Below are 20884 nucleotides of genomic sequence, written 5' to 3' on the forward strand. Positions count from 1 at the left end.
GTCATGGAGTAAATTCCATGTAAACTTATATGGTATTCTCTGGACCCACTGAAAAATAAGTTGGAAAGAGACAAGGACAATTGAGGGTACAGTTTCATACTGACATTAAATGTGGATATTCTTACAAATGATTTTCAAACATGTTTTGTTCAGACCCAGAGTGTTTCATCTGCTGGCTCACAGAGTTGGGAGGCTACAACTACAAATGCCAAAAAAAAATTTTTTTAAGTAATGGGGTACCAGGGGAAGGCTTTGCCTCTCTCTCTTCACAGAGTTTCTGCTCCATACCCTAATTACTTCTGGTCCCAAGCCATGCCAAGGGCCAGGCCTTCTAAAACAACTCCTTCTGACTCCCAGCTTTTGTCCCTTCCTCTGGAGATGATAATAAAGATGAAAATAAAGCTTTTATTTTATTTCCTTCAGGTTCTTGAACATTCAAACTGGCCTCCCCACAAGTTGAACATGTTCTTATCTGGTTTCAGAAACTCCACTGTGAGTGATGAATGTGCCCCAACAGAAACAGGGTTACGTGCCCTCCTGTGTCTCAGTCTTCCCAAGCAGGAAATGGACCCAGCAAATAGGCTCTTTAGATATGGCTATACTGATCTACTTTTCCTTCATTCTTTTTCCATATTTTATTAGTGAGGAAAATGTCATAGACTTATGCATGCATGTTCCAGGCTTCACATTCACACTTTTTAGCCCAACAGAGGGAGCAGTAGGATCTATAGTCTCTGACTCTGGGGTGTGTGTGTGTGTGAGTGTGTGTGTGTGTGTGTGTGTTATATTGTATATATAAAAGTTGAGAAATAACACTCAAAATTGTCCTTCAAGGCAAATGGTACAATTGTTTCTCAATGGTCAGTTTGGAGAGACTGGTAAAGTTTAGTATAGTTTTTTGTTTGTTTGTTTGTTTGTTTTTTGGGGTTTTTTTGGTGATGGAGTTTCGCTCTTTCACTCAGGTTGGAGTGCGATGGCGTGATCTTGGCTCACCACAAACTCCTCCTCCCGGGTTCAAGTGATTCTCCCACCTCAGCCTCCCGATTAGCTCCGATTAGCTGGGATTACAGGCATGCGCCACCACGCCCGGCTAATATTGTATTTTTAGTAGAGACGGGGTTTCACCATGTTGGTCAGGCTGGTCTCAAACTCCTGACCTCAGGTGATTCACCCTCCTCGGCCTCTCAAAGTGCTGGGATTACAGGCGTGAGCCACTGTGCCCAGCAAGTTTAGTATATTCTAAACAAAAAGATACAGAGATATTTGGGGATTCATTTCTGCTATAACAACACTGATTTTTGTCCACAGTGGTCATAAGAAGTGGAGTTTTGATTACATGTATCCTCCATGCTAATTTGCAGAACAGAAATAGGAAGCAATTATGTGATTGTCGGGGCGGGGGAGAAACTAATTTTTTTCCTCAGATTATTTTTAGGATAAAAATGTGAATGAAAACAGCATCCTATACTTCTGATTTTGATGAATTTTGACTGCCCTTCCCCTCAATTAGGACAAATTAGTAGAAGTTTATTCTAATTACCTTCTGTTCATCTCAATTATTTTAAGCATTTCTATTTTAATGTGATTTCTAAATCAGCATGCTTGAGTTTTAATGTAAATACCTTCTCCTAAAAATGCAAGATGCATTACAATGTAGTGAGACTTTAAATAAAGAAAAATGCAGAAATATCCATCCAAATAAGTTATCCTTCAAAAAAGAATAGCACATTGTTTAGCCTCAGGAGACTGTTCCAAAGAGTAACTACAAGAAACACTTTTGGAACTCATTTTCCCAGATTACTTTTGGAGTCTGCTTAAGAGTCAAACCAGAAAAGAAGTCTCACTCTTTGTAGGCAGATCTTACTTTCTGACCCAAAACTGTAATGTTAGCTTAATCTTTTCTGCTTTTGTTACACCTGCATTTCCTCTTTTCTTGACTAGTTACAGGCCTATCCCACCCCACCTCTCCCGTCAGTCACTACCTCCTGCCAATTTTATCTCTTAAATATTCATCCTATTTATCTTTGTTTCCATGGCACTAGCAAAAGTGCCTCATCTGTCCTGGACTGCCATTACCTCCTAACGGGGCTCTGTGCTCTGGTGTTGTCACCCTCAAACTCACCCTCTCTATGCCATCTGAGTACTCCATCGAAAACAGAAATCTGCATGTATTATTCTCCTGATTAAAATTCTTCAGTGGTACCTAGTCACATACTGGCTAAAATTATTAACCCAAGATTCATAAACTTTCTTGGATTGGCCTTCCAGGAGCATCTATAATTCCCTTGAATCTTTATACAAAATTTTGTGTTTGCATTTACGCAAGGAAAGACTCTTCCACCAGTGTCCCTGAGGGAGGAAAGAATAACAACCGAAAGTTCCCAATCAAAGCCATGCTACTTAATGTGTTACAAAGACTCTCAACATTCAGTGCTTCCTCCTAGCCTGGTGCCTTCCATGTAGGCTGAATTCTCTCACGGTAACTCAGAGCTAAAAGATCAAATGTTCCAACAAACAAGACAGGAGCTACATGGTCTTTCATAAAGCACCTCAGAAGTCACAGGGGGTGAAGTCTGTCATCCTCTATGGGTCAGAGCACCCACAATCCCACCTAGATTCAAAAGGAGGGACACAGATCCCACTTCTCAATCGGAAACGGTTTAAGATTTTGTGAACATGTCTCAAAGCTGCCATAGATCGTGAGGGAGACAGGTAGAAGTAGAACACAACAAGGGTGCTGTTTTTCCCTCCTGTCAGAGTTAGATGAAACTTCTTTGTGGATAGGCTTGACCTAGAGGGGCAAATAAGGTGATGCTTTTTTCCAGACTTTTGATAAGTTATACCCGTAGACTTTTTGCTTAAAAACTCTTTTCCTCACGTCCTGTTTTTTTGTTGTTGTTTTGTTTTTAAGAAATTAAGGTCATTAAGCAGGGTGTAAACGTACAGTATAAATTTATTAAAAGGTAAAGGGCTGATCAGAGGTATTAAAAAATCCATGCCACATGCAGTAAATTTTTGCTTGATATAAAGTGTCAGGAAATGAGACCAAAATTGCCTTTGAGTTGCAATCAGTGCTGTAGAGAAAAAGCATATTTTGCCTTCCTTACTAAGATGAAGGAGTAATGTTTTCATAAGAAGAAACTGTCAAATGTGTATTAAATAAATGAAGCATAAAACAAGCTTTCCTGCAGTTTCAAGCATGCTTGGATTTTAATAACAAGCATTTATTTATCCCATGAATGAAAAGTTATATTTGTGTCCAAGAAGAAAGGCTCTCCACTCTACGCTGGGTATTTTCAGCTTTTAACAGTCTCCATTACGGATGAAGTCACTGATTTGCTCTGCCATTTCACATCACATTTTGATGTTGGTGTTTATGGGAGAGATAAGAGCCTGGACTAAAGAGGGGAGAGCAGTGGGAAAGGATCCTTCCAGGGTTGGATGGAGAGTGTAAGGGAATGTGGAAACAGATAGACTAGAATTAAGATGGGATGCAGAAGCTAAAGCCCAGTAGTGTGCACTCATCAACATTGTGTCAGGGTCTCAGGGACCCCTCCTTGCCAAATTGTGGATTTAGAAAAGGGGCAAAGGTCATGTTGGAGGACAAATGAGGTGGGAAATAGGAGGGTTTCAGAGCCCCCATCCTGATAGTGTTATAAGATCTAATCTATGTTTTATGTAAGAGAAGTTGGGTACCTTTGCTAAGCCCAAACTGGGATTCAGAGACTGACAGAGCTGGTGACACCCTGGGGCATCCATTTACATGTATCATTAGGTGTGCGGTTGGCAATTTTTTTAAGCTAAAGAATTAGAGAAGCATTTGGGAAACTGGGAGAGGAGCAAAAGGCAATAAAGAGAACCTCAAGGTGACACGATGGCGTCTGCTCCCGTCTGGCCTGAGAGACTGCATGGTGGCCCCTGTGGAGAGCAAGGTGAATTTCAAAAGAGAAAGAGTTGTTTTGACAAAAGACTTTGTGAAGCTCGGGACATTCGCAGTGTGGCTTTAGCACTCAAGCCTAGGACAGGACACACAGCTCTAGGCCTAGGTCCCAGGGCAACCTTCCCCAGAAAGGCCACTCCAGGGGACCAGCAGCAGGGTCTGACCATGGCTGGCAGAGCAGCTGCCAGCTGGAGGGGGCTGGCAACAGGCACCATAGCAAGGTGACTTAATGGGTCAGAGGAGAAAAGCACGAGCAGACTTGTTTCTGAGGATATGGTCACATCCCTGGGGACTCTCAGAAAACCAGGAAAATCCAATGGGCAAAACACTGAAGCGCTGCTATCACACAGATGGACCCAAAGACCCTTGTCATCTGGCTATTAATGTTAATGCGACCTCACTTCTCCTCTCAGGCAGGGTGAGTTTGCATTGAGATTGCATTAGAAAATGATTAATAATTGAAACATTACCAAGGTCATTATCCTATTATGTAATGTGAATCTAAGGCCGCTTAGAAATTAGAAATGAAAGAATCCAATAAGAATTGCTGAATAATTAGACTAGAGGCATAATTTTGGAATATAAAAAGGAACCCAAATCTATACTTTAGCCAAGGTTCAAATCCTTCTCATTCCTCAGAGAGAAATGGACAGGAAATGACTTAAGAAAATAAGCCACCATATTTACACTTTGTATGTCCCCAGACATCTTTGAGGAGATTTCTTCAAAGGAGACAAGATGTGTTCTGCATTTTTAGGAGTGGAGTGTGGGTGACCCCAGCAGATTGTTTACCATCCACCTACTGAACAGCAGGCAAGATCAGCTCTATTCACCAGGCGAAGCTGTCTATCACTTATTGTAGGAATGATGAAGGGAATTTTGGAACCCTCCATTGTTGTTAGATCCTCCCTTTGCTCATACATAAACACACACACACACACACACACACACACACACACACACACACACACACAAATAAGAACAAAACATTTTTGACCACAGAAAAGTAACAGAGGGACAAAGCATCTTGGTCACATAACAGAAGACTAAGACTGAAAAAATCTTTACAGCATCTTATCCATTTACCTCCTGTACCCACTAAGATATTGTTGATGTAGGCCTTTGGCATCCACAGTTTTCAATTTCATCTCATGTAAAGATCAGTGCCAACCACTGAAGATATGGAGGCAGCAATATTCTAAGCTACTTCAGAACCAACAACTTAATTGAAACATCAAACCAAGGCCCTCACACAATATTTATGGCTATAGTTTGGTTTAATGCCTTATATAATTGGTACTGACATATGCAAGATTTCCATCAAGTCTTTATATCCTTTCACAGAGGAGTCTACTATTCTACATATGAAGTAAGCAGCAAAAAGCATATTCAATCTTATAAAACCTTTTAAACCATAACAGTATTATATGTCATTTTGTGTGTGATAAAAACAGAATTATAAATCATGGTACAAAATAGCACAAAATTTGTACCATGATTTATAATTTTGTTTTCTTCCTCATCTTATCCAAAAAGCTGAGAAGTCATAATTCTGCCACCTGCTTTTGGATAACTAGTTGGCCTTATTCCTTTTCTACTAACTCTTTTCTAAACATTTGCATTTGCATTTGTAAATCTAGGAAAACAGAGAGCTTTTTTTATTTTTAAGGAGCAGCTTCCACTTTCATTTTGAGAGCTCTGAAATCCAGTAAATCCAGTTATGCATTGCAATATACCCTGGGGTATGAGTGCAGATAACTTTTCAAAATGACCCCCAGCCCAGGAACAGCTTCTATCTTTGCCTCTAGAGTGATCATCTCCTTGCATACCAGGAGAATATAGTCCTCTCTTATCCCCATAGAACTTCGTGACACCATAAAAAGTAAACAAATTATTTACAATGGTAATTTTTAGACATGAATTATACAAATGAATGTATCTGTAGTTATTTAGCCACTCTTTTCAAAATTCTAATGTAAGTAATGCTTTCATACTTCAAAGTGTTTAAAAAGAGTGTTTTAACCTGAAATATCATTTTACTCCACAATTGAATTCTAGTTGAAAATAATTATATTTTAGCTGCAAGTGTTCTGAGTCATGGGCCAACTAAAGATTTCTGGTTATATAATTGAAAATTATGTGGTTCATCTATATGTTTATTGACTTGGATTGACTGAGTCCTGGGGGAAACTGTGCCGTTTCATTGCTGATCAAATTCACATTGCAAGCCACATGTCCAGAATGCTCACTGTGGCCATTGAAATGAATGGAAATTGTGAGCCAGTTTATTTTCTAAGAGGCCAAATTGGTAGTCTCCTTTAGTTTACTGAACCAAAGTTTTAATAGTAAGTAAATTTTTTAATAAAATTCTTTATGTATGTTTATCTTTCAATATGATGTCTTTTTTTATTATTCTGACCCCCAAAGATTATACAAGATGCATTAAAACTTGAAATAATGTCTGAAAATGTGAGAAAGTAGGCAAGAATAAGCCAGAGAAATTTTTAATTAAACTCCACCTTTTTTTTCATTTATGGCATAAAGAGTCAATATGTGAAATAGAGAATATTAGGAAGATCAGCAGCTCCTTAGAATACTGTAAGAGTCACTCAAGGCTACAAGCATTAAGTACTGTATCTTGGTTTAGAGAAGATGACCAACTACACATTTTGAAAAATGCATTCACAAATGAAAACATAAAGAATGTTTTCCTGATACCAAATAAAGAATGGTTTTAGTACACTTTACCTTATAGCCTCATTAATTTAAAATTTAGCTAAGTTTAGAATATAAAAATTGCTATAGAAAAGTAAACTAGTCTACCATATGAGTAAAAAGGAAAGCATATTTATTACCTTATTTAACAGATTTAACATAAGATAGAAAATTGATTTCCATTAAATATTCAGAAAAGTCATGTATTTCTATGGCCTGTAGAAAAAAAAAATCTGGGAGGAGCCAAGATGGCTGAATAGGAACAGCTCCGGTCTACAGCTCCCAGCGTGAGCGACGCAGAAGACGGGTGATTTCTGCATTTCCATCTAAGGTACCGGGTTCATCTCACTAGGGAGTGCCAGACAGTGGGCGCAGGTCAGTGGGTGCGCGCACCATGCGCGAGCCGAAGCAGGGCGAGGCATTGCCTCACTTGGGAAGCGCAAGGGGTCAGGGAGTTCCCTTTCCGAGTCAAAGAAAGGGGTGACAGAGGCACCTGGAAAATCGGGTCACTCCCACCCGAATATTGCGCTTTTCAGACCGGCTTAAAAAACGGCGCACCACGAGACTATATCCCACACCTGGCTCGGAGGGTCCTACGCCCACGGAATCTCGCTGGTTGCTAGCACAGCAGTCTGAGATCAAACTGCAAGGCGGCAGCGAGGCTGGGGGAGGGGCGCCCGCCATTGCCCAGGCTTGATTAGGTAAACAAAGCAGCCGGGAAGCGCGAACTGGGTGGAGCCCACCACAGCTCAAGGAGGCCTGCCTGCCTCTGTAGGCTCCACCTCTGGGGGCAGGGCGCAGACAAACAAAAAGACAGCAGTAACCTCTGCAGACTTAAATGTCCCTGTCTGACAGCTTTGAAGAGAGCAGTGGTTCTCCCAGCACGCAGCTGGAGATCTGAGAACGGGCAGACTGCCTCCTCAAGTGGGTCCCTGACCCCTGACCCCGAGCAGCCTAACTGGGAGGCACCCCCCAGCAGGGGCTCACTGACACCTCACACGGCAGGATATTCCAACAGACCTGCAGCTGAGGGTCCTGTCTGTTAGAAGGAAAACTAACAAACAGAAAGGACATCCACACCGAAAACCCATCTGTACATCACCATCATCAAAGACCAAAAGTAGATAAAACCACAAAGATGGGGAAAAAACAGAACAGAAAAACTGGAAACACTAAAACGCAGAGCGCCTCTCCTCCTCCAAAGGAACGCAGTTCCTCACCAGCAACGGAACAAAGCTGGATGGAGAATGATTTTGACGAGCTGAGAGAAGAAGGCTTCAGACGATCAAATTACTCTGAGCTACGTGAGGATATTCAAACCAAAGGCAAAGAAGTTGAAAACTTTGAAAAAAATTTAGACGAATGTATAACTAGAATAACCAATACAGAGAAGTGCTTAAAGGAGCTGATGGAGCTGAAAACCAAGGCTCGAGAACTACATGAAGAATGCAGAAGCCTCAGGAGCCGATGCGATCAACTGGAAGAAAGGGTATCAGCAATGGAAGATGAAATGAATGAAATGAAGCGAGTAGGGAAGTTTAGAGAAAAAAGAATAAAAAGAAATGAGCAAAGCCTCCAAGAAATATGGGACTATGTGAAAAGACCAAATCTACGTCTGATTGGTGTACCTGAAAGTGATGAGGAGAATGGAACCAAGTTGGAAAACACTCTGCAGGATATTATCCAGGAGAACTTCCCCAATCTAGCAAGGCAGGCCAACATTCAGATTCAGGAAATACAGAGAACACCACAAAGATACTCCTCGAGAAGAGCAACTCCAAGACATATAATTGTCAGATTCACCAAAGTTGAAATGAAGGAAAAAATGTTAAGGGCAGCCAGAGAGAAAGGTCAGGTTACCCTCAAAGGGAAGCCCATCAGACTAACAGCGGATCTCTCGGCAGAAACCCTACAAGCCAGAAGAGAGTGGGGGCCAATATTCAACATTCTTAAAGAAAAGAATTTTCAGCCCAGAATTTCATATCCAGCCAAACTAAGCTTCATAAGTGAAGGAGAAATAAAATACTTTACAGACAAGCAAATGCTGACCAATTTTGTCACCACGAGGCCTGCCCTAAAAGAGCTCCTGAAGGAAGCGCTAAACATGGAAAGGAACAACCGGTACCAGCCGCTGCAAAATCATGCCAAAATGTAAAGACCATCAAGACTAGGAAGAAACTGCATCAACTAATGAGCAAAATCACCAGCTAACATCATAATGACAGGATCAAATTCACACATAACAATATTAACTTTAAATGTAAATGGACTAAATTCTCCAATTAAAAGACACAGACTGGCAAGTTGGATAAAGAGTCAAGACCCATCAGTGTGCTGTATTCAGGAAACCCATCTCACATGCAGAGACACACATAGGCTCAAAATAAAAGGATGGAGGAAGATCTACCAAGCAAATGGAAAACAAAAAAAGGCAGGGGTTGCAATCCTAGTCTCTGATAAAACAGACTTTAAACCAACAAAGATCAAAAGAGACAAAGAAGGCCATTACATAATGGTAAAGGGATCAATTCAACAAGAGGAGCTAACTATCCTAAATATATATGCACCCAATACAGGAGCACCCAGATTCATAAAGCAAGTCCTGAGTGACCTACAAAGAGACTTAGACTCCCACACATTAATAATGGGAGACTTTAACACCCCACTGTCAACATTAGACAGATCAACAAGACAGAAAGTCAACAAGGATACCCAGGAATTGAACTCAGCTCTGCACCAAGCAGACCTAATAGACATCTACAGAACTCTCCACCCCAAATCAACAGAATATACATTTTTTTCAGCACCACACCACACCTATTCCAAAATTGACCACATACTTGGAAGTAAAGCTCTCCTCAGCAAATGTAAAAGAACAGAAATTATAACAAACTATCTCTCAGACCACAGTGCAATCAAACTAGTACTCAGGATTAAGAATCTCACTCAAAGCCGCTCAACTACATGGAAACTGAACAACCTGCTCCTGAATGACTACTGGGTACATAACGAAATGAAGGCAGAGATAAAGATGTTCTTTGAAACCAATGAGAACAAAGACACAACATACCAGAATCTCTGGGATGCATTCAAAGCAGTGTGTAGAGGGAAATTTATAGCACTAAATGCCCACAAGAGAAAGCAGGAAAGATCCAAAATTGACACCCTAACATCACAATTAAAAGAACTAGAAAAGCAAGAGCAAACACATTCAAAAGCTAGCAGAAGGCAAGAAATAACTAAAATCAGAGCAGAACTGAAGGAAATAGAGACACAAAAAACCCTTCAAAAAATCAATGAATCCAGGAGCTGGTTTTTTGAAAGGATCAACAAAATTGATAGACCGCTAGCAAGACTAATAAAGAAAAAAAGAGAGAAGAATCAAATAGACACAATAAAAAATGATAAAGGGGATATCACCACCGATCCCACAGAAATACAAACTACCATCAGAGAATACTACAAACACCTCTACGCAAATAAACTAGAAAATCTAGAAGAAATGGATACATTCCTCGACACATACACTCTCCCAAGACTAAACCAGGAAGAAGTTGAATCTCTGAATAGACCAATAACAGGAGCTGAAATTGTGGCAATAATCAATAGTTTACCAACCAAAAAGAGTCCAGGACCAGATGGATTCACAGCCGAATTCTACCAGAGGTACAAGGAGGAACTGGTACCATTCCTTCTGAAAATATTCCAATCAATAGAAAAAGAGGGAATCCTCCCTAACTCATTTTATGAGGCCAGCATCATTCTGATACCAAAGCCAGGCAGAGACACAACAAAAAAAGAGAATTTTAGACCAATATCCTTGATGAACATTGATGCAAAAATCCTCAATAAAATACTGGCAAACCGAATCCAGCAGCACATCAAAAAGCTTATCCACCATGATCAAGTGGGCTTCATCCCTGGGATGTAAGGCTGGTTCAATATACGCAAATCAATAAATGTAATCCAGCACATAAACAGAGCCAAAGACAAAAACCACATGATTATCTCAATAGATGCAGAAAAAGCCTTTGACAAAATTCAACAACCCTTCATGCTAAAAACTCTCAATAAATTAGGTATTGATGGGACGTATTTCAAAATAATAAGAGCTATCTATGACAAACCCACAGCCAATATCATACTGAATGGGCAAAAACTGGAAGCATTCCCTTTGAAAACTGGCACAAGACAGGGATGCCCTCTCTCACCGCTCCTATTCAACATAGTGTTGGAAGTTCTGGCCAGGGCAATTAGGCAGGAGAAGGAAATAAAGGGTATTCAATTAGGAAAAGAGGAAGTCAAATTGTCCCTGTTTGCAGACGACATGATTGTTTATCTAGAAAACCCCATCGTGTCAGCCCAAAATCTCCTTAAGCTGATAAGCAACTTCAGCAAAGTCTCAGGATACAAAATCAATGTACAAAAATCACAAGCATTCCTATACACCAACAACAGACAGACAGAGAGCCAAATCATGAGTGAACTCCCATTCACAATTGCTTCAAAGAGAATAAAATACCTAGGAATCCAACTTACAAGGGATGTGAAGGACCTCTTCAAGGAGAACTACAAACCACTGCTCAACGAAATAAAAGAGGATACAAACAAATGGAAGAACATTCCATGCTCATGGGTAGGAAGAATCAATATCGTGAAAATGGCCATACTGCCCAAGGTAATTTACAGATTCAATGCCATCCCCATCAAGCTACCAATGACTTTCTTCACAGAATTGGAAAAAACTACTTTAAAGTTCATATGGAACCAAAAAAGAGCCCGCATCGCCAAGTCAATCCTAAGCCAAAAGAACAAAGCTGGAGGCATCACACTACCTGACTTCAAACTATACTACAAGGCTACAGTAACCAAAACAGCATGGTACTGGTACCAAAACAGAGATATAGATCAATGGAACAGAACAGAGCCCTCAGAAATAAAGCCACATATCTACAACTATCTGATCTTTGACAAACCTGAGAAAAACAAGCAATGGGGAAAGGATTCCCTATTTAATAAATGGTGCTGGGAAAACTGGCTAGCCATATGTAGAAAGCTGAAACTGGATCCCTTCCTTACACCTTATACAAAAATCAATTCAAGATGGATTAAAGATTTAAACGTTAGACCTAAAACCATAAAAACCCTAGAAGAAAACCTAGGCATTACCATTCAGGACATAGGCGTGGGCAAGGACTTCATGTCCAAAACACCAAAAGCAATGGCAACAAAAGCCAAAATTGACAAATGGGATCTAATTAAACTAAAGAGCTTCTGCACAGCAAAAGAAACTACCATCAGAGTGAACAGGCAACCTACAACATGGGAGAAAATTTTCGCAACCTACTCATCTGACAAAGGGCTGATATCCAGAATCTACAATGAACTCAAACAAATTTACAAGAAAAAAACAAACAACCCCATCAAAGAGTGGGCGAGGGACATGAACAGACACTTCTCAAAAGAAGACATTTATGCAGCCAAAAAACACATGAAAAAATGCTCATCATCACTGGCCATCAGAGAAATGCAAATCAAAACCACTATGAGATATCATCTCACACCAGTTAGAATGGCAATCATTCAAAAGTCAGGAAACAACAGGTGCTGGAGAGGATGTGGAGAAATAGGAACACTTTTACACTGTTGGTGGGACTGTAAACTAGTTCAACCATTGTGGAAGTCAGTGTGGCGATTCCTCAGGGATCTAGAACTAGAAATAGCATTTGACCCAGCCATCCCATTACTGGGTATATACCCAAATGACTATAAATCATGCTGCTATAAAGACACATGCACACGTATGTTTATTGCGGCATTATTCACAATAGCAAAGACTTGGAACCAACCCAAATGTCCAACAATGATAGACTGGATTAAGAAAATGTGGCACATATACACCATGGAATACTATGCAGCCATAAAAAATGATGAGTTCATGTCCTTTGTAGGGACATGGATGAAACTGGAAACCATCATTCTCAGTAAACTATCACAAGAACAAAAAACCAAACACCGCATATTCTCACTCATAGGTGGGAATTGAACAATGAGATCACATGGACACAGGAAGGGGAATATCACACTCTGGGGACTGTGGTGGGGAGGGGGGAGGGGGGAGGGATAGCATTGGGAGATATACCTAATGCTAGATGATGAGTTAGTGGGTGCAGCACACCAGCATGGCACATGTATACATATATAACTAACCTGCACAATGTGCACATGTACCCCAAATCTTTAAATATAACAAAAAAAAAGAAAAAAGAAAAAAAGAAAAAAAAATCTTCAGTAAGAATATGTTGCTTCATGATCATATTAATTTTAAAAGGCATCTCATGGATAACAGGTTTGTATTAGTAGCAAAGTTCGAAGCCTGATTTGTGATATTGTGAGCAATATTCATATAGTACATTAATATGTTAAAAGTTACATGGACACAGAGCCACATTAAAACACACCTGCAATGTGTTAACATTTTCAGGGAAACAAAAATAGCAAGAATATTTTGCAAGAAAACAAACAATGTGAAGATAAACAAGTGGAAGATTGTAGGCAATAGAACCTATGGCTAAAGTTTCAAGTAATTAATATTATATTTTAAGCGAAAGACTGGTAGAACATGCTCAAAATAATAAACTACTCTTTTTCATTTCCTCTAATGAAAAAAACAATGTGACACATTAAAATCTTTTATCTTTAATGTATGAGGGAAACTGTCATCCTTGTTAACTTCAGTACAACACTGCACAATAGTTAACTCCTCTTTTGGTGGTGGAGTATGAATTTCAATCCACAAACTCAGTTGTGCGTAATACATCACAATTTAAATTTTCCTTAGGGCCACTTATTTCCAACAGAATACAGAAATGGTGTTCATAATATAATTTCATCTATATAAAATGGTGTTCAAAATAAAATATTATTTAAATCTTTTTAAAAGTTAATTGGCCAATTAAACAAAAATAATAATACAATGTGGGATTTAAAACATGTGTAAAAGTAAAATGTATGATAACAAAGACATAGGCTGGGGGAAGAGAAATAGAGCCATACTCTCAAAAGTTTTTTATAGTATATGTGAAGTGACATAATATCACTGGAACATAAATTGTGATAAAAGAAAGGTATATGCCATAAACCATTATGATAACAAAGAAACCACTTAAAATGAAGAAAGAAGTAGTTTTGTTATGTCAAAAAGGATAATAAATGAAATTATGAAAAATATTCAGTTAATCAAAAAGAAGACAAAAAAGGGGGAAAGGAAACAACAGGTGAGACAAATAGAAGAGAAAGAGGAAGATGATAGATTTCAACCTAAACACATGAATAATCATATTGAAAGTAAGTGATCTAAATAATCCAGTTGACATGCAAGATGCAAGTATATGTTACCTATAAGAAAACTATTTTAAGCGTAAAGACACAAATAGTTTAAAAGTAAAAAGATAGAAAAAGTTATAAATACTAGTATTTAGATAACACAAATCCAAATAAAGCTGGAGTGACTATAGTAATATCAAGACAAAATAGATGACAGAGTGAAGAATATTATTAGGGATAATAAAAGTCATTTCATAGCAATAATAAAGTTAATTCATCAAGAACAACAACAACAACAAAAAAGCCTGAACATTTATGCATCTATTAAGAGAGCTACAGAAACATGTTGCAAAAAACTGACAGAATAGCAGGAAGAAATAAACAAATCCAGAATTATAGTCATAGATTTCAATACCCCTCTTTCAGTAATTGATACATCAAGGAGACATAAAATCAATAAGCATACAGGAGATTTGAATAACACTATCAACCAACTTGACCTAATAAATATTTATAGAACACTGTACCCAACAGGAATGGAATACACATCCTTTTCAAATACACATGGAACATTTACCAAGCTAGACCATATTCTAAGCCATTAAAATGTCACAATAAATTTAAAAGAATTCAAGTCATACAAAGTGTATTCTCTGACCACAATGGAATTAAATTGGAAATTAATAACCGAAGGATCTCCAAAAAATTCCCCAAATATTTGGAAACTAAGTTATATACTTCTATATAACATATAGGTCAAAAAATAAAAGAGAAATTAAAAAATATTTTGAACTGAATGAAAATAAGAACATGATGTATTCTTATATTTGTAGTAGTCTGCTAAAGCAATAGGTAGAAAGAGATTTATAGTACTAAACACCTATATTAGAAAAAAGTCACAAATCAGTTATCTCAGTTTCCACCTTAAATAACCAGGAAAGAAGAGCAAATTAAATCCAAAGTAAGCAGAAGAATTAAAATAATAAAGAGTAAAGAGAAATCAATGAAATATAAAACAGTAAAACAATAAAGAAAAACAATGAAACCAAAAGTTAGTTCTTTCAACAGATTAATAAAATTGATAAGCCTCTAGCCAGACTTACTAGGAAAAAAGAGAAATGATGCAAACACTTTAACATTATTAATAATTATGGAAATGCAAAATAAAACCAAAAGAAGATACCACTACACACCTATTATCATGACTAAACTTCTAAAGACTGACCATAACAAGTGTTGGTGAGGACATGAAGTAAATGGAACTCAACACTGCTTCCAGGAATAGAAAATGGTACAGCCACTTTGGAAAACAGTTTGGCAGTTTATTGAAAGATTAGACATACCTACTATATGATCTAGTTATTCCACTTCTAGGAATATTCCCAGGAGAAATAAAAGCACACATCCACACAAAGATTAGTACACAAAGTTTATGGCAGTTTCATTTGTAATAGCCCCAAACTGCGAACAACCCAAACGTCCATCAACAGGTGAATGGATAATCAATTGCAGTAAATTCATGCAAATAGAATACTACTCTGCAATTTAAAAATAATGAACCATTGATACACGCTATAGCATGGATGAATCTCAAAATAGTTATATTGAATGGAAGAAGACAGACCCCCCAAAAAATGTATACTGTATAATTCTATGTATATATAGTTGTAGAAAATGCAAACTAATCTACAGTGACAGAAAGCAGATCAGTCATTGCCTGTTGGAAGGAAATGAGAAGAGATTACAAAGAGACATGAGGAAACTGACAAATAATGGATAGGTCCATTTTCAGTGACGGCTGCATGGAGATAAACACAAGTCAAAACCTATCAAACTGTACACTTAAAATATGTGCAATCAATTGTATGTCAATTACTCAACAATTAAGCTGTTTTAAAACTCACGGGCAAATATGAGTAAATACATAAACACAGTAAATAAAAAGTTTATTTCTTAACGGTCATTCACACCAATCAAGACAGGAGATAACTAATTTATTTAGGTCTTTGTAGGAACATCAATAAAGGTACAGAAGATCCATTTGAATTTATGTTATTATATGTCTAAAATAACCTAAGATACACTGCATGGGTTTTGTATAAACTCGTTAAGAAAACAAGATTATTGTGTTTCTGACAATTTGTAATAAAAACTCAATTTAGAATTTTTCTTGCCCAATATCTCTAACACTGTATCTATGGTGGTTCTAGTTTTGAGATTCATTGTGCACAGTGTAAGTTTTGGTGCCCTTTGTCTCATGTTTTACACAATTAAATGAGAATATGTTTGTATGACTTGGGACCTTTCTATTTGCAGTTCAGATTAAATAAGACTGAGAATTTCTGACTACTTATAACCAACACTTGCAGAAGTAATGCTTACAATTGGTAAAGTGTTCTTTGGGGAACTGCACTCGATAAATGTTACAATCCTAGTTTGTGGCAGCTTCAGTTGTAATTCCACTCTGAAATTCAGTGGGTGAAAAATGGGAAAAGATCAGGCTGCTAGAGAGAGGGATAAAGTAAGGCACATATGATTCTAGGATTTTTATTACAAACAAAAAATTACATGAGAGAGTGTCTTTATATTATTTTCTGAATTCTGCCCACTTTCCTGGAGAAAAACCTAAATCCCTCTCCCAGTCTTGTAATCTCTTCATCCGCATAAAGCCTACACCTTCAAAACAATTCCTAGGCTGAAGTAATTAAATCAAGTACCATCTTAGCATGCAAACTCTTTGAAATATGTAATACACTTAGACAGATTCAGGTTTATGTTCCCCAAGTGCTTCATAAAGCATTACCAAGACTAAGTTCTCAGTTGTTCAATAAATTGGATTGGTGTCTACTACGGTTATGCATATCTTTTTGCGTATATCAACATTTGAAATGTTGTACTGTTATTTATAAATATCCTTTGTTTCAAAAAAAATTTTCAAAACTGTCACTTCAGTTATGTGTTTTTATCAATTTGCTTGATCTGCATAAGGGTGTTCTCTGTTTCATATCCATTTGTATATAGTTATCTCTTTTTGCCTCTGAACATTGAAACAGAAACAGTGTTGTGGTGAAGAGCCCTAGCGCAGCCTCACCACACTAGCCTCAGCCTTGGGCAACATTCCACCTCTTCTGCATGATTCCTAAAACCGTGTGCATAGGGAGGTTGTTCACAGGGTTGTTGTGAGAATCGATCAAGGTGATTAGGTATAGATTTTTATCCTTTAGACCAGCACATAGTGAGCAGTCCAAAAAAAATAAATAAATAAACAAGAGCACCTTTGAACTGCAAAAATATTTAGGGCAGGGCCTACCAAGTGGTTATAATTATCTTATTGCATGACTGAAATGCATCCTAGCAGGAGTGGAATACTTGAAAATTATTATTTAATCAAAATTAATATTTCTTAGGCAGAGAAGGCCTAAAAAGAATAGTATAAAATGAAAAGACTTAGTTTAAATTTCAACTTTGGCACATTAAACAACTAATTCTGGTTTCTTATTTTATTCTAACCTGCCGATCTGTAGTTTGTAAATTGGACATGACCTGTTCATAGTAGATGCTTGGTGAATGCGTACCGAGAGATTACTCAAAGATATTGTCTACAAAAGCATTTTCAATACTTTTATATGTCTGATAGTATAAGATGCCTTTAGTTTCAGGAAAAACCATAAAATTGAGTGATATTTCTCACTTTATGGGTCATTATTACTCATGTAGTAATATTTCTCACTAGTTATAAACAAGTGGAGCAAATGTGACTCTGCAGGGCAATTGTTGCATTAAAACCTGAACTGCAAATATTTAATGCTCACAAGAATTTTTCTCCCTCCCCATCCATGTCCACTTCAGTGAGAGACCCAATGAGAACCCTATATCCACTTATAGAAAACCAGTGCTGAAAAGTTCCACACAGCTGACCACTAAAACATATCTTGAATTTTCCTTTTTTCCAAGGAAAATGCCATTGTCTGTAATGTTCATAGTCCTTTAAAGATTGTTTTGTTCATTTCACAGGTCTCCTGTTATGGCTGGAGGTCTCTTTGCTGTGAATCGGAAATGGTTTTGGGAATTGGGTGGCTATGATCCAGGTTTAGAAATCTGGGGAGGAGAACAGTATGAAATCTCTTTTAAGGTAAGCCCCAAGACCCTCTTCACACTATGTCTGCATAATTTTGACAATTCTGATAGAATATCAGCATGTTGCTTTCTGACCTATGTTCTGGGATGACTTAATGGTAATAGATGTGTCACCTTCCCAAGTGAGCTCTTGTAGTTTCTTTCTTTTTTGGTTTTTGTTTTTATTTTTTATTGATATATAATCATTATACATATTTGTGGGGTACATGTGAAATTTTGAAACATGTATACAATGCATAATGATCAAATCAGGGTAACTGGGATATCCATCACTTCAAACATTCATCTTTTCTTTGTGTTGGAAACATTACAATTCTTCTCCTCTAGCTATCTTGAAATATACAATAAATTATTGTGAACTATAATCTCCCTACTTGTATAAGGCCATTTTTGCATTGCTATAAAGAAATATCTGAGACTGGGTAATTTACAAAGAAAAGAAGTTTAATTGGCTCACAGTTCTGCAGGCTGCACCAGAAGTGTGGTGCTGGCATCTGCTTCTGGTAAGGGCCTCAGGAAGCTTTTAATCATTGTGGAAGGCAACAGGGAGCCAGCATGTCACATGGTGAAAGCAAAAGCAAGAGACGCAGGGGTGAGCTGCCACACACTTTTAAACAACCAGATCTCACGAGAACTCACTCACCCGCAAGGGGATGGCGCTAAGCCTAATTCATGAGGAATCTATTCCCCATGATCCAAACACCTCCCACCAGGCCTCACCTCCAACACTGGGGGCCACATTTTGACATAAGATTTGGAGGTGACAAACAACCAAATTATATCACTACAGTACTATCAAATACTAGAACTTATTTCTTCCATTTAACTGTATTTTTGTACTCATTAACCAACTTCTTTTTTTGCCGCCTCCCCACCCCCACTCCCTTCTATTCCCAGCCTCTGGTAACCACCAATCTACCTTCTACCTCCATTAAACCAACTTGTTTAGCTCCCCATATGAGCTAGGACATGGGATGTTTTTCTATGCCTGATTTATTTCACTTAAAATAATGACCTTCAGTTCCATCTATGTTCCTGCAAATGATAGTATTTCATTCCTTTTTATGACTGCATAATATTCCATTGTGTATATATACTACATTTTCTTTATCCATTCATCCAGTGATGGACACTTAGGTAACTATTGAGACCACTGTCACAAAAAAATGGGAATGCAGATATCACTTCTACATACTGAGTCCTTTTCTTTTGAAAATATACCCAACATTAGGATTACTAGATTATATGGTAGTTATATTTTAGTATTTTGAGGACCCTCCATACTCTTTCCCCTAATTGCTACATTATTTTGCATTTCCACCAACAGTGTAGGAGCATTCCCCTTTCTCTGCATCCTTGCCAGGATTTTTTTATTTTTTGTCTTTGAGACAATAGCCAGTTTAACTTGGGTAAGATATAACCTCAGTGTGGTTTTGATTTGCATTTCTCTGATAACTAAAGATGTTGAACATTTTTCATATACCTGTTGGCCATTTGTATGTCTTCTTTTGAGAAATGTCTATTCATGTATTATGCTCATTTTTAAATTGAATTATTTGAGGGATTTTACTGTTGAGTGGTTTGAGTTCATTATATATTCTGGTTATTATTTCTTTGTCAGATGGATAGTTTGCAAACATTTTCTCCCATCCTACAGGTTGTCTCTTCACTTTGTTGATTGTTTCCTTGTTCTACAGAAACTTTCTAGCTTGATGTAAATTTGTCTGTTTTTGCTTTTGTTGCATGTGCTTTTGAGATCTTAGCCAAAAAATACCTGTGCCCAGACCAATGTCCTGTAGTGTTTCCCCAGCATTTTCTTCTAGTAGTTTCATAGTTTTGGGTCATATAGCTAAGTCTTTAATCTATTTTCAGTTGATTTTTGTACATGATGAAAGACAAAGATCTAATTTCATTTTTCTTCACATGGATATCTCATTTTCCCAGCATCATTTATTGAAGAAACTGTCCTTTTCCCCACTGTATGTTCTTGATGCCTTTTTGTCAAGAATGAGTTGGCTGTAAGTGCAAGGATTTACTTCTGGGTTCTCTATTTTGTTCCATTGGTGTATGCATCTGTTTTTATGCCAGTACCATGCTATTTTGATTACAATAGCTTTGTGGTATAATTTGAAATCAAGTAATGGGATGACTCCAGCTTTGTTCTTTTTGTTCAGGACTGCTTTAGCTATTTAGGGCCTTTTCTTGTTCCCTACAAATTTTTGGATATTTTTTCTGTTTCTGTGAAGAATGTCATTGGTAATTTGATATGGATTACATTAATTATTTAGATCATTTCTGGTAGTGTAGAGATTTTAACAGTATTAGTTCTTCCAATCAAAGACCATGGTATATCTTTCCATCTTTTCTGTGTCTTCAGTTTATTTCATCATTGATTTGTACAGGTTATTTCACTTCTTTAGTTAAATTTATTCTTAGGTATTTTTAAGCTATTATAAATGGGATTGTTTTCTTGATTGCTTTTCAGATTAATTTCTGTTAGTGTATAGCAACTTTATTGAATTAATTTATCAGTTCCAAGAACTTTTGGTGGAGTCTTAAGGTTTTTCTAAAAATAAGATCATGTCATCTGCAAAGATAATTTGACTTCTTCCATTACAATTTTGATGCCCTTTGTTTCTTTTTCTTCCCTAAGCACTCAGGCTAGGACTTCCAGAACTAGGTTGAATAAAAGTGATGAAAGTGAGCATCCTTGTCTTCTTCTAAATCTTAGTGGAAAGGCTTTCAATTTTCCCCCTTTCAGTGTGA

General features: G+C 37.6%; 1 protein-coding gene across 3 annotated transcripts in view; it reads left to right on the forward strand.

Annotated features, from left to right (window-relative positions):
• GALNTL6 (polypeptide N-acetylgalactosaminyltransferase like 6) overlaps positions 1-20884 on the forward strand; it is a 1235992-nt gene that overhangs the window by 1056910 nt on the left and 158198 nt on the right. For all 3 annotated transcript variants that reach the window (XM_034959428.2, XM_063603996.1, XM_003823503.6), the window contains one exon: positions 17996-18113. In XM_034959428.2, the coding sequence (XP_034815319.1) occupies positions 17996-18113 (118 nt within the window). The remainder of the gene's footprint in view (positions 1-17995; positions 18114-20884) is intronic.

This window comes from Pan paniscus, chromosome 3 (genome assembly GCF_029289425.2).
Source record: "Pan paniscus chromosome 3, NHGRI_mPanPan1-v2.0_pri, whole genome shotgun sequence".
NCBI classification, from domain to species: Eukaryota; Metazoa; Chordata; class Mammalia; order Primates; family Hominidae; genus Pan; species Pan paniscus.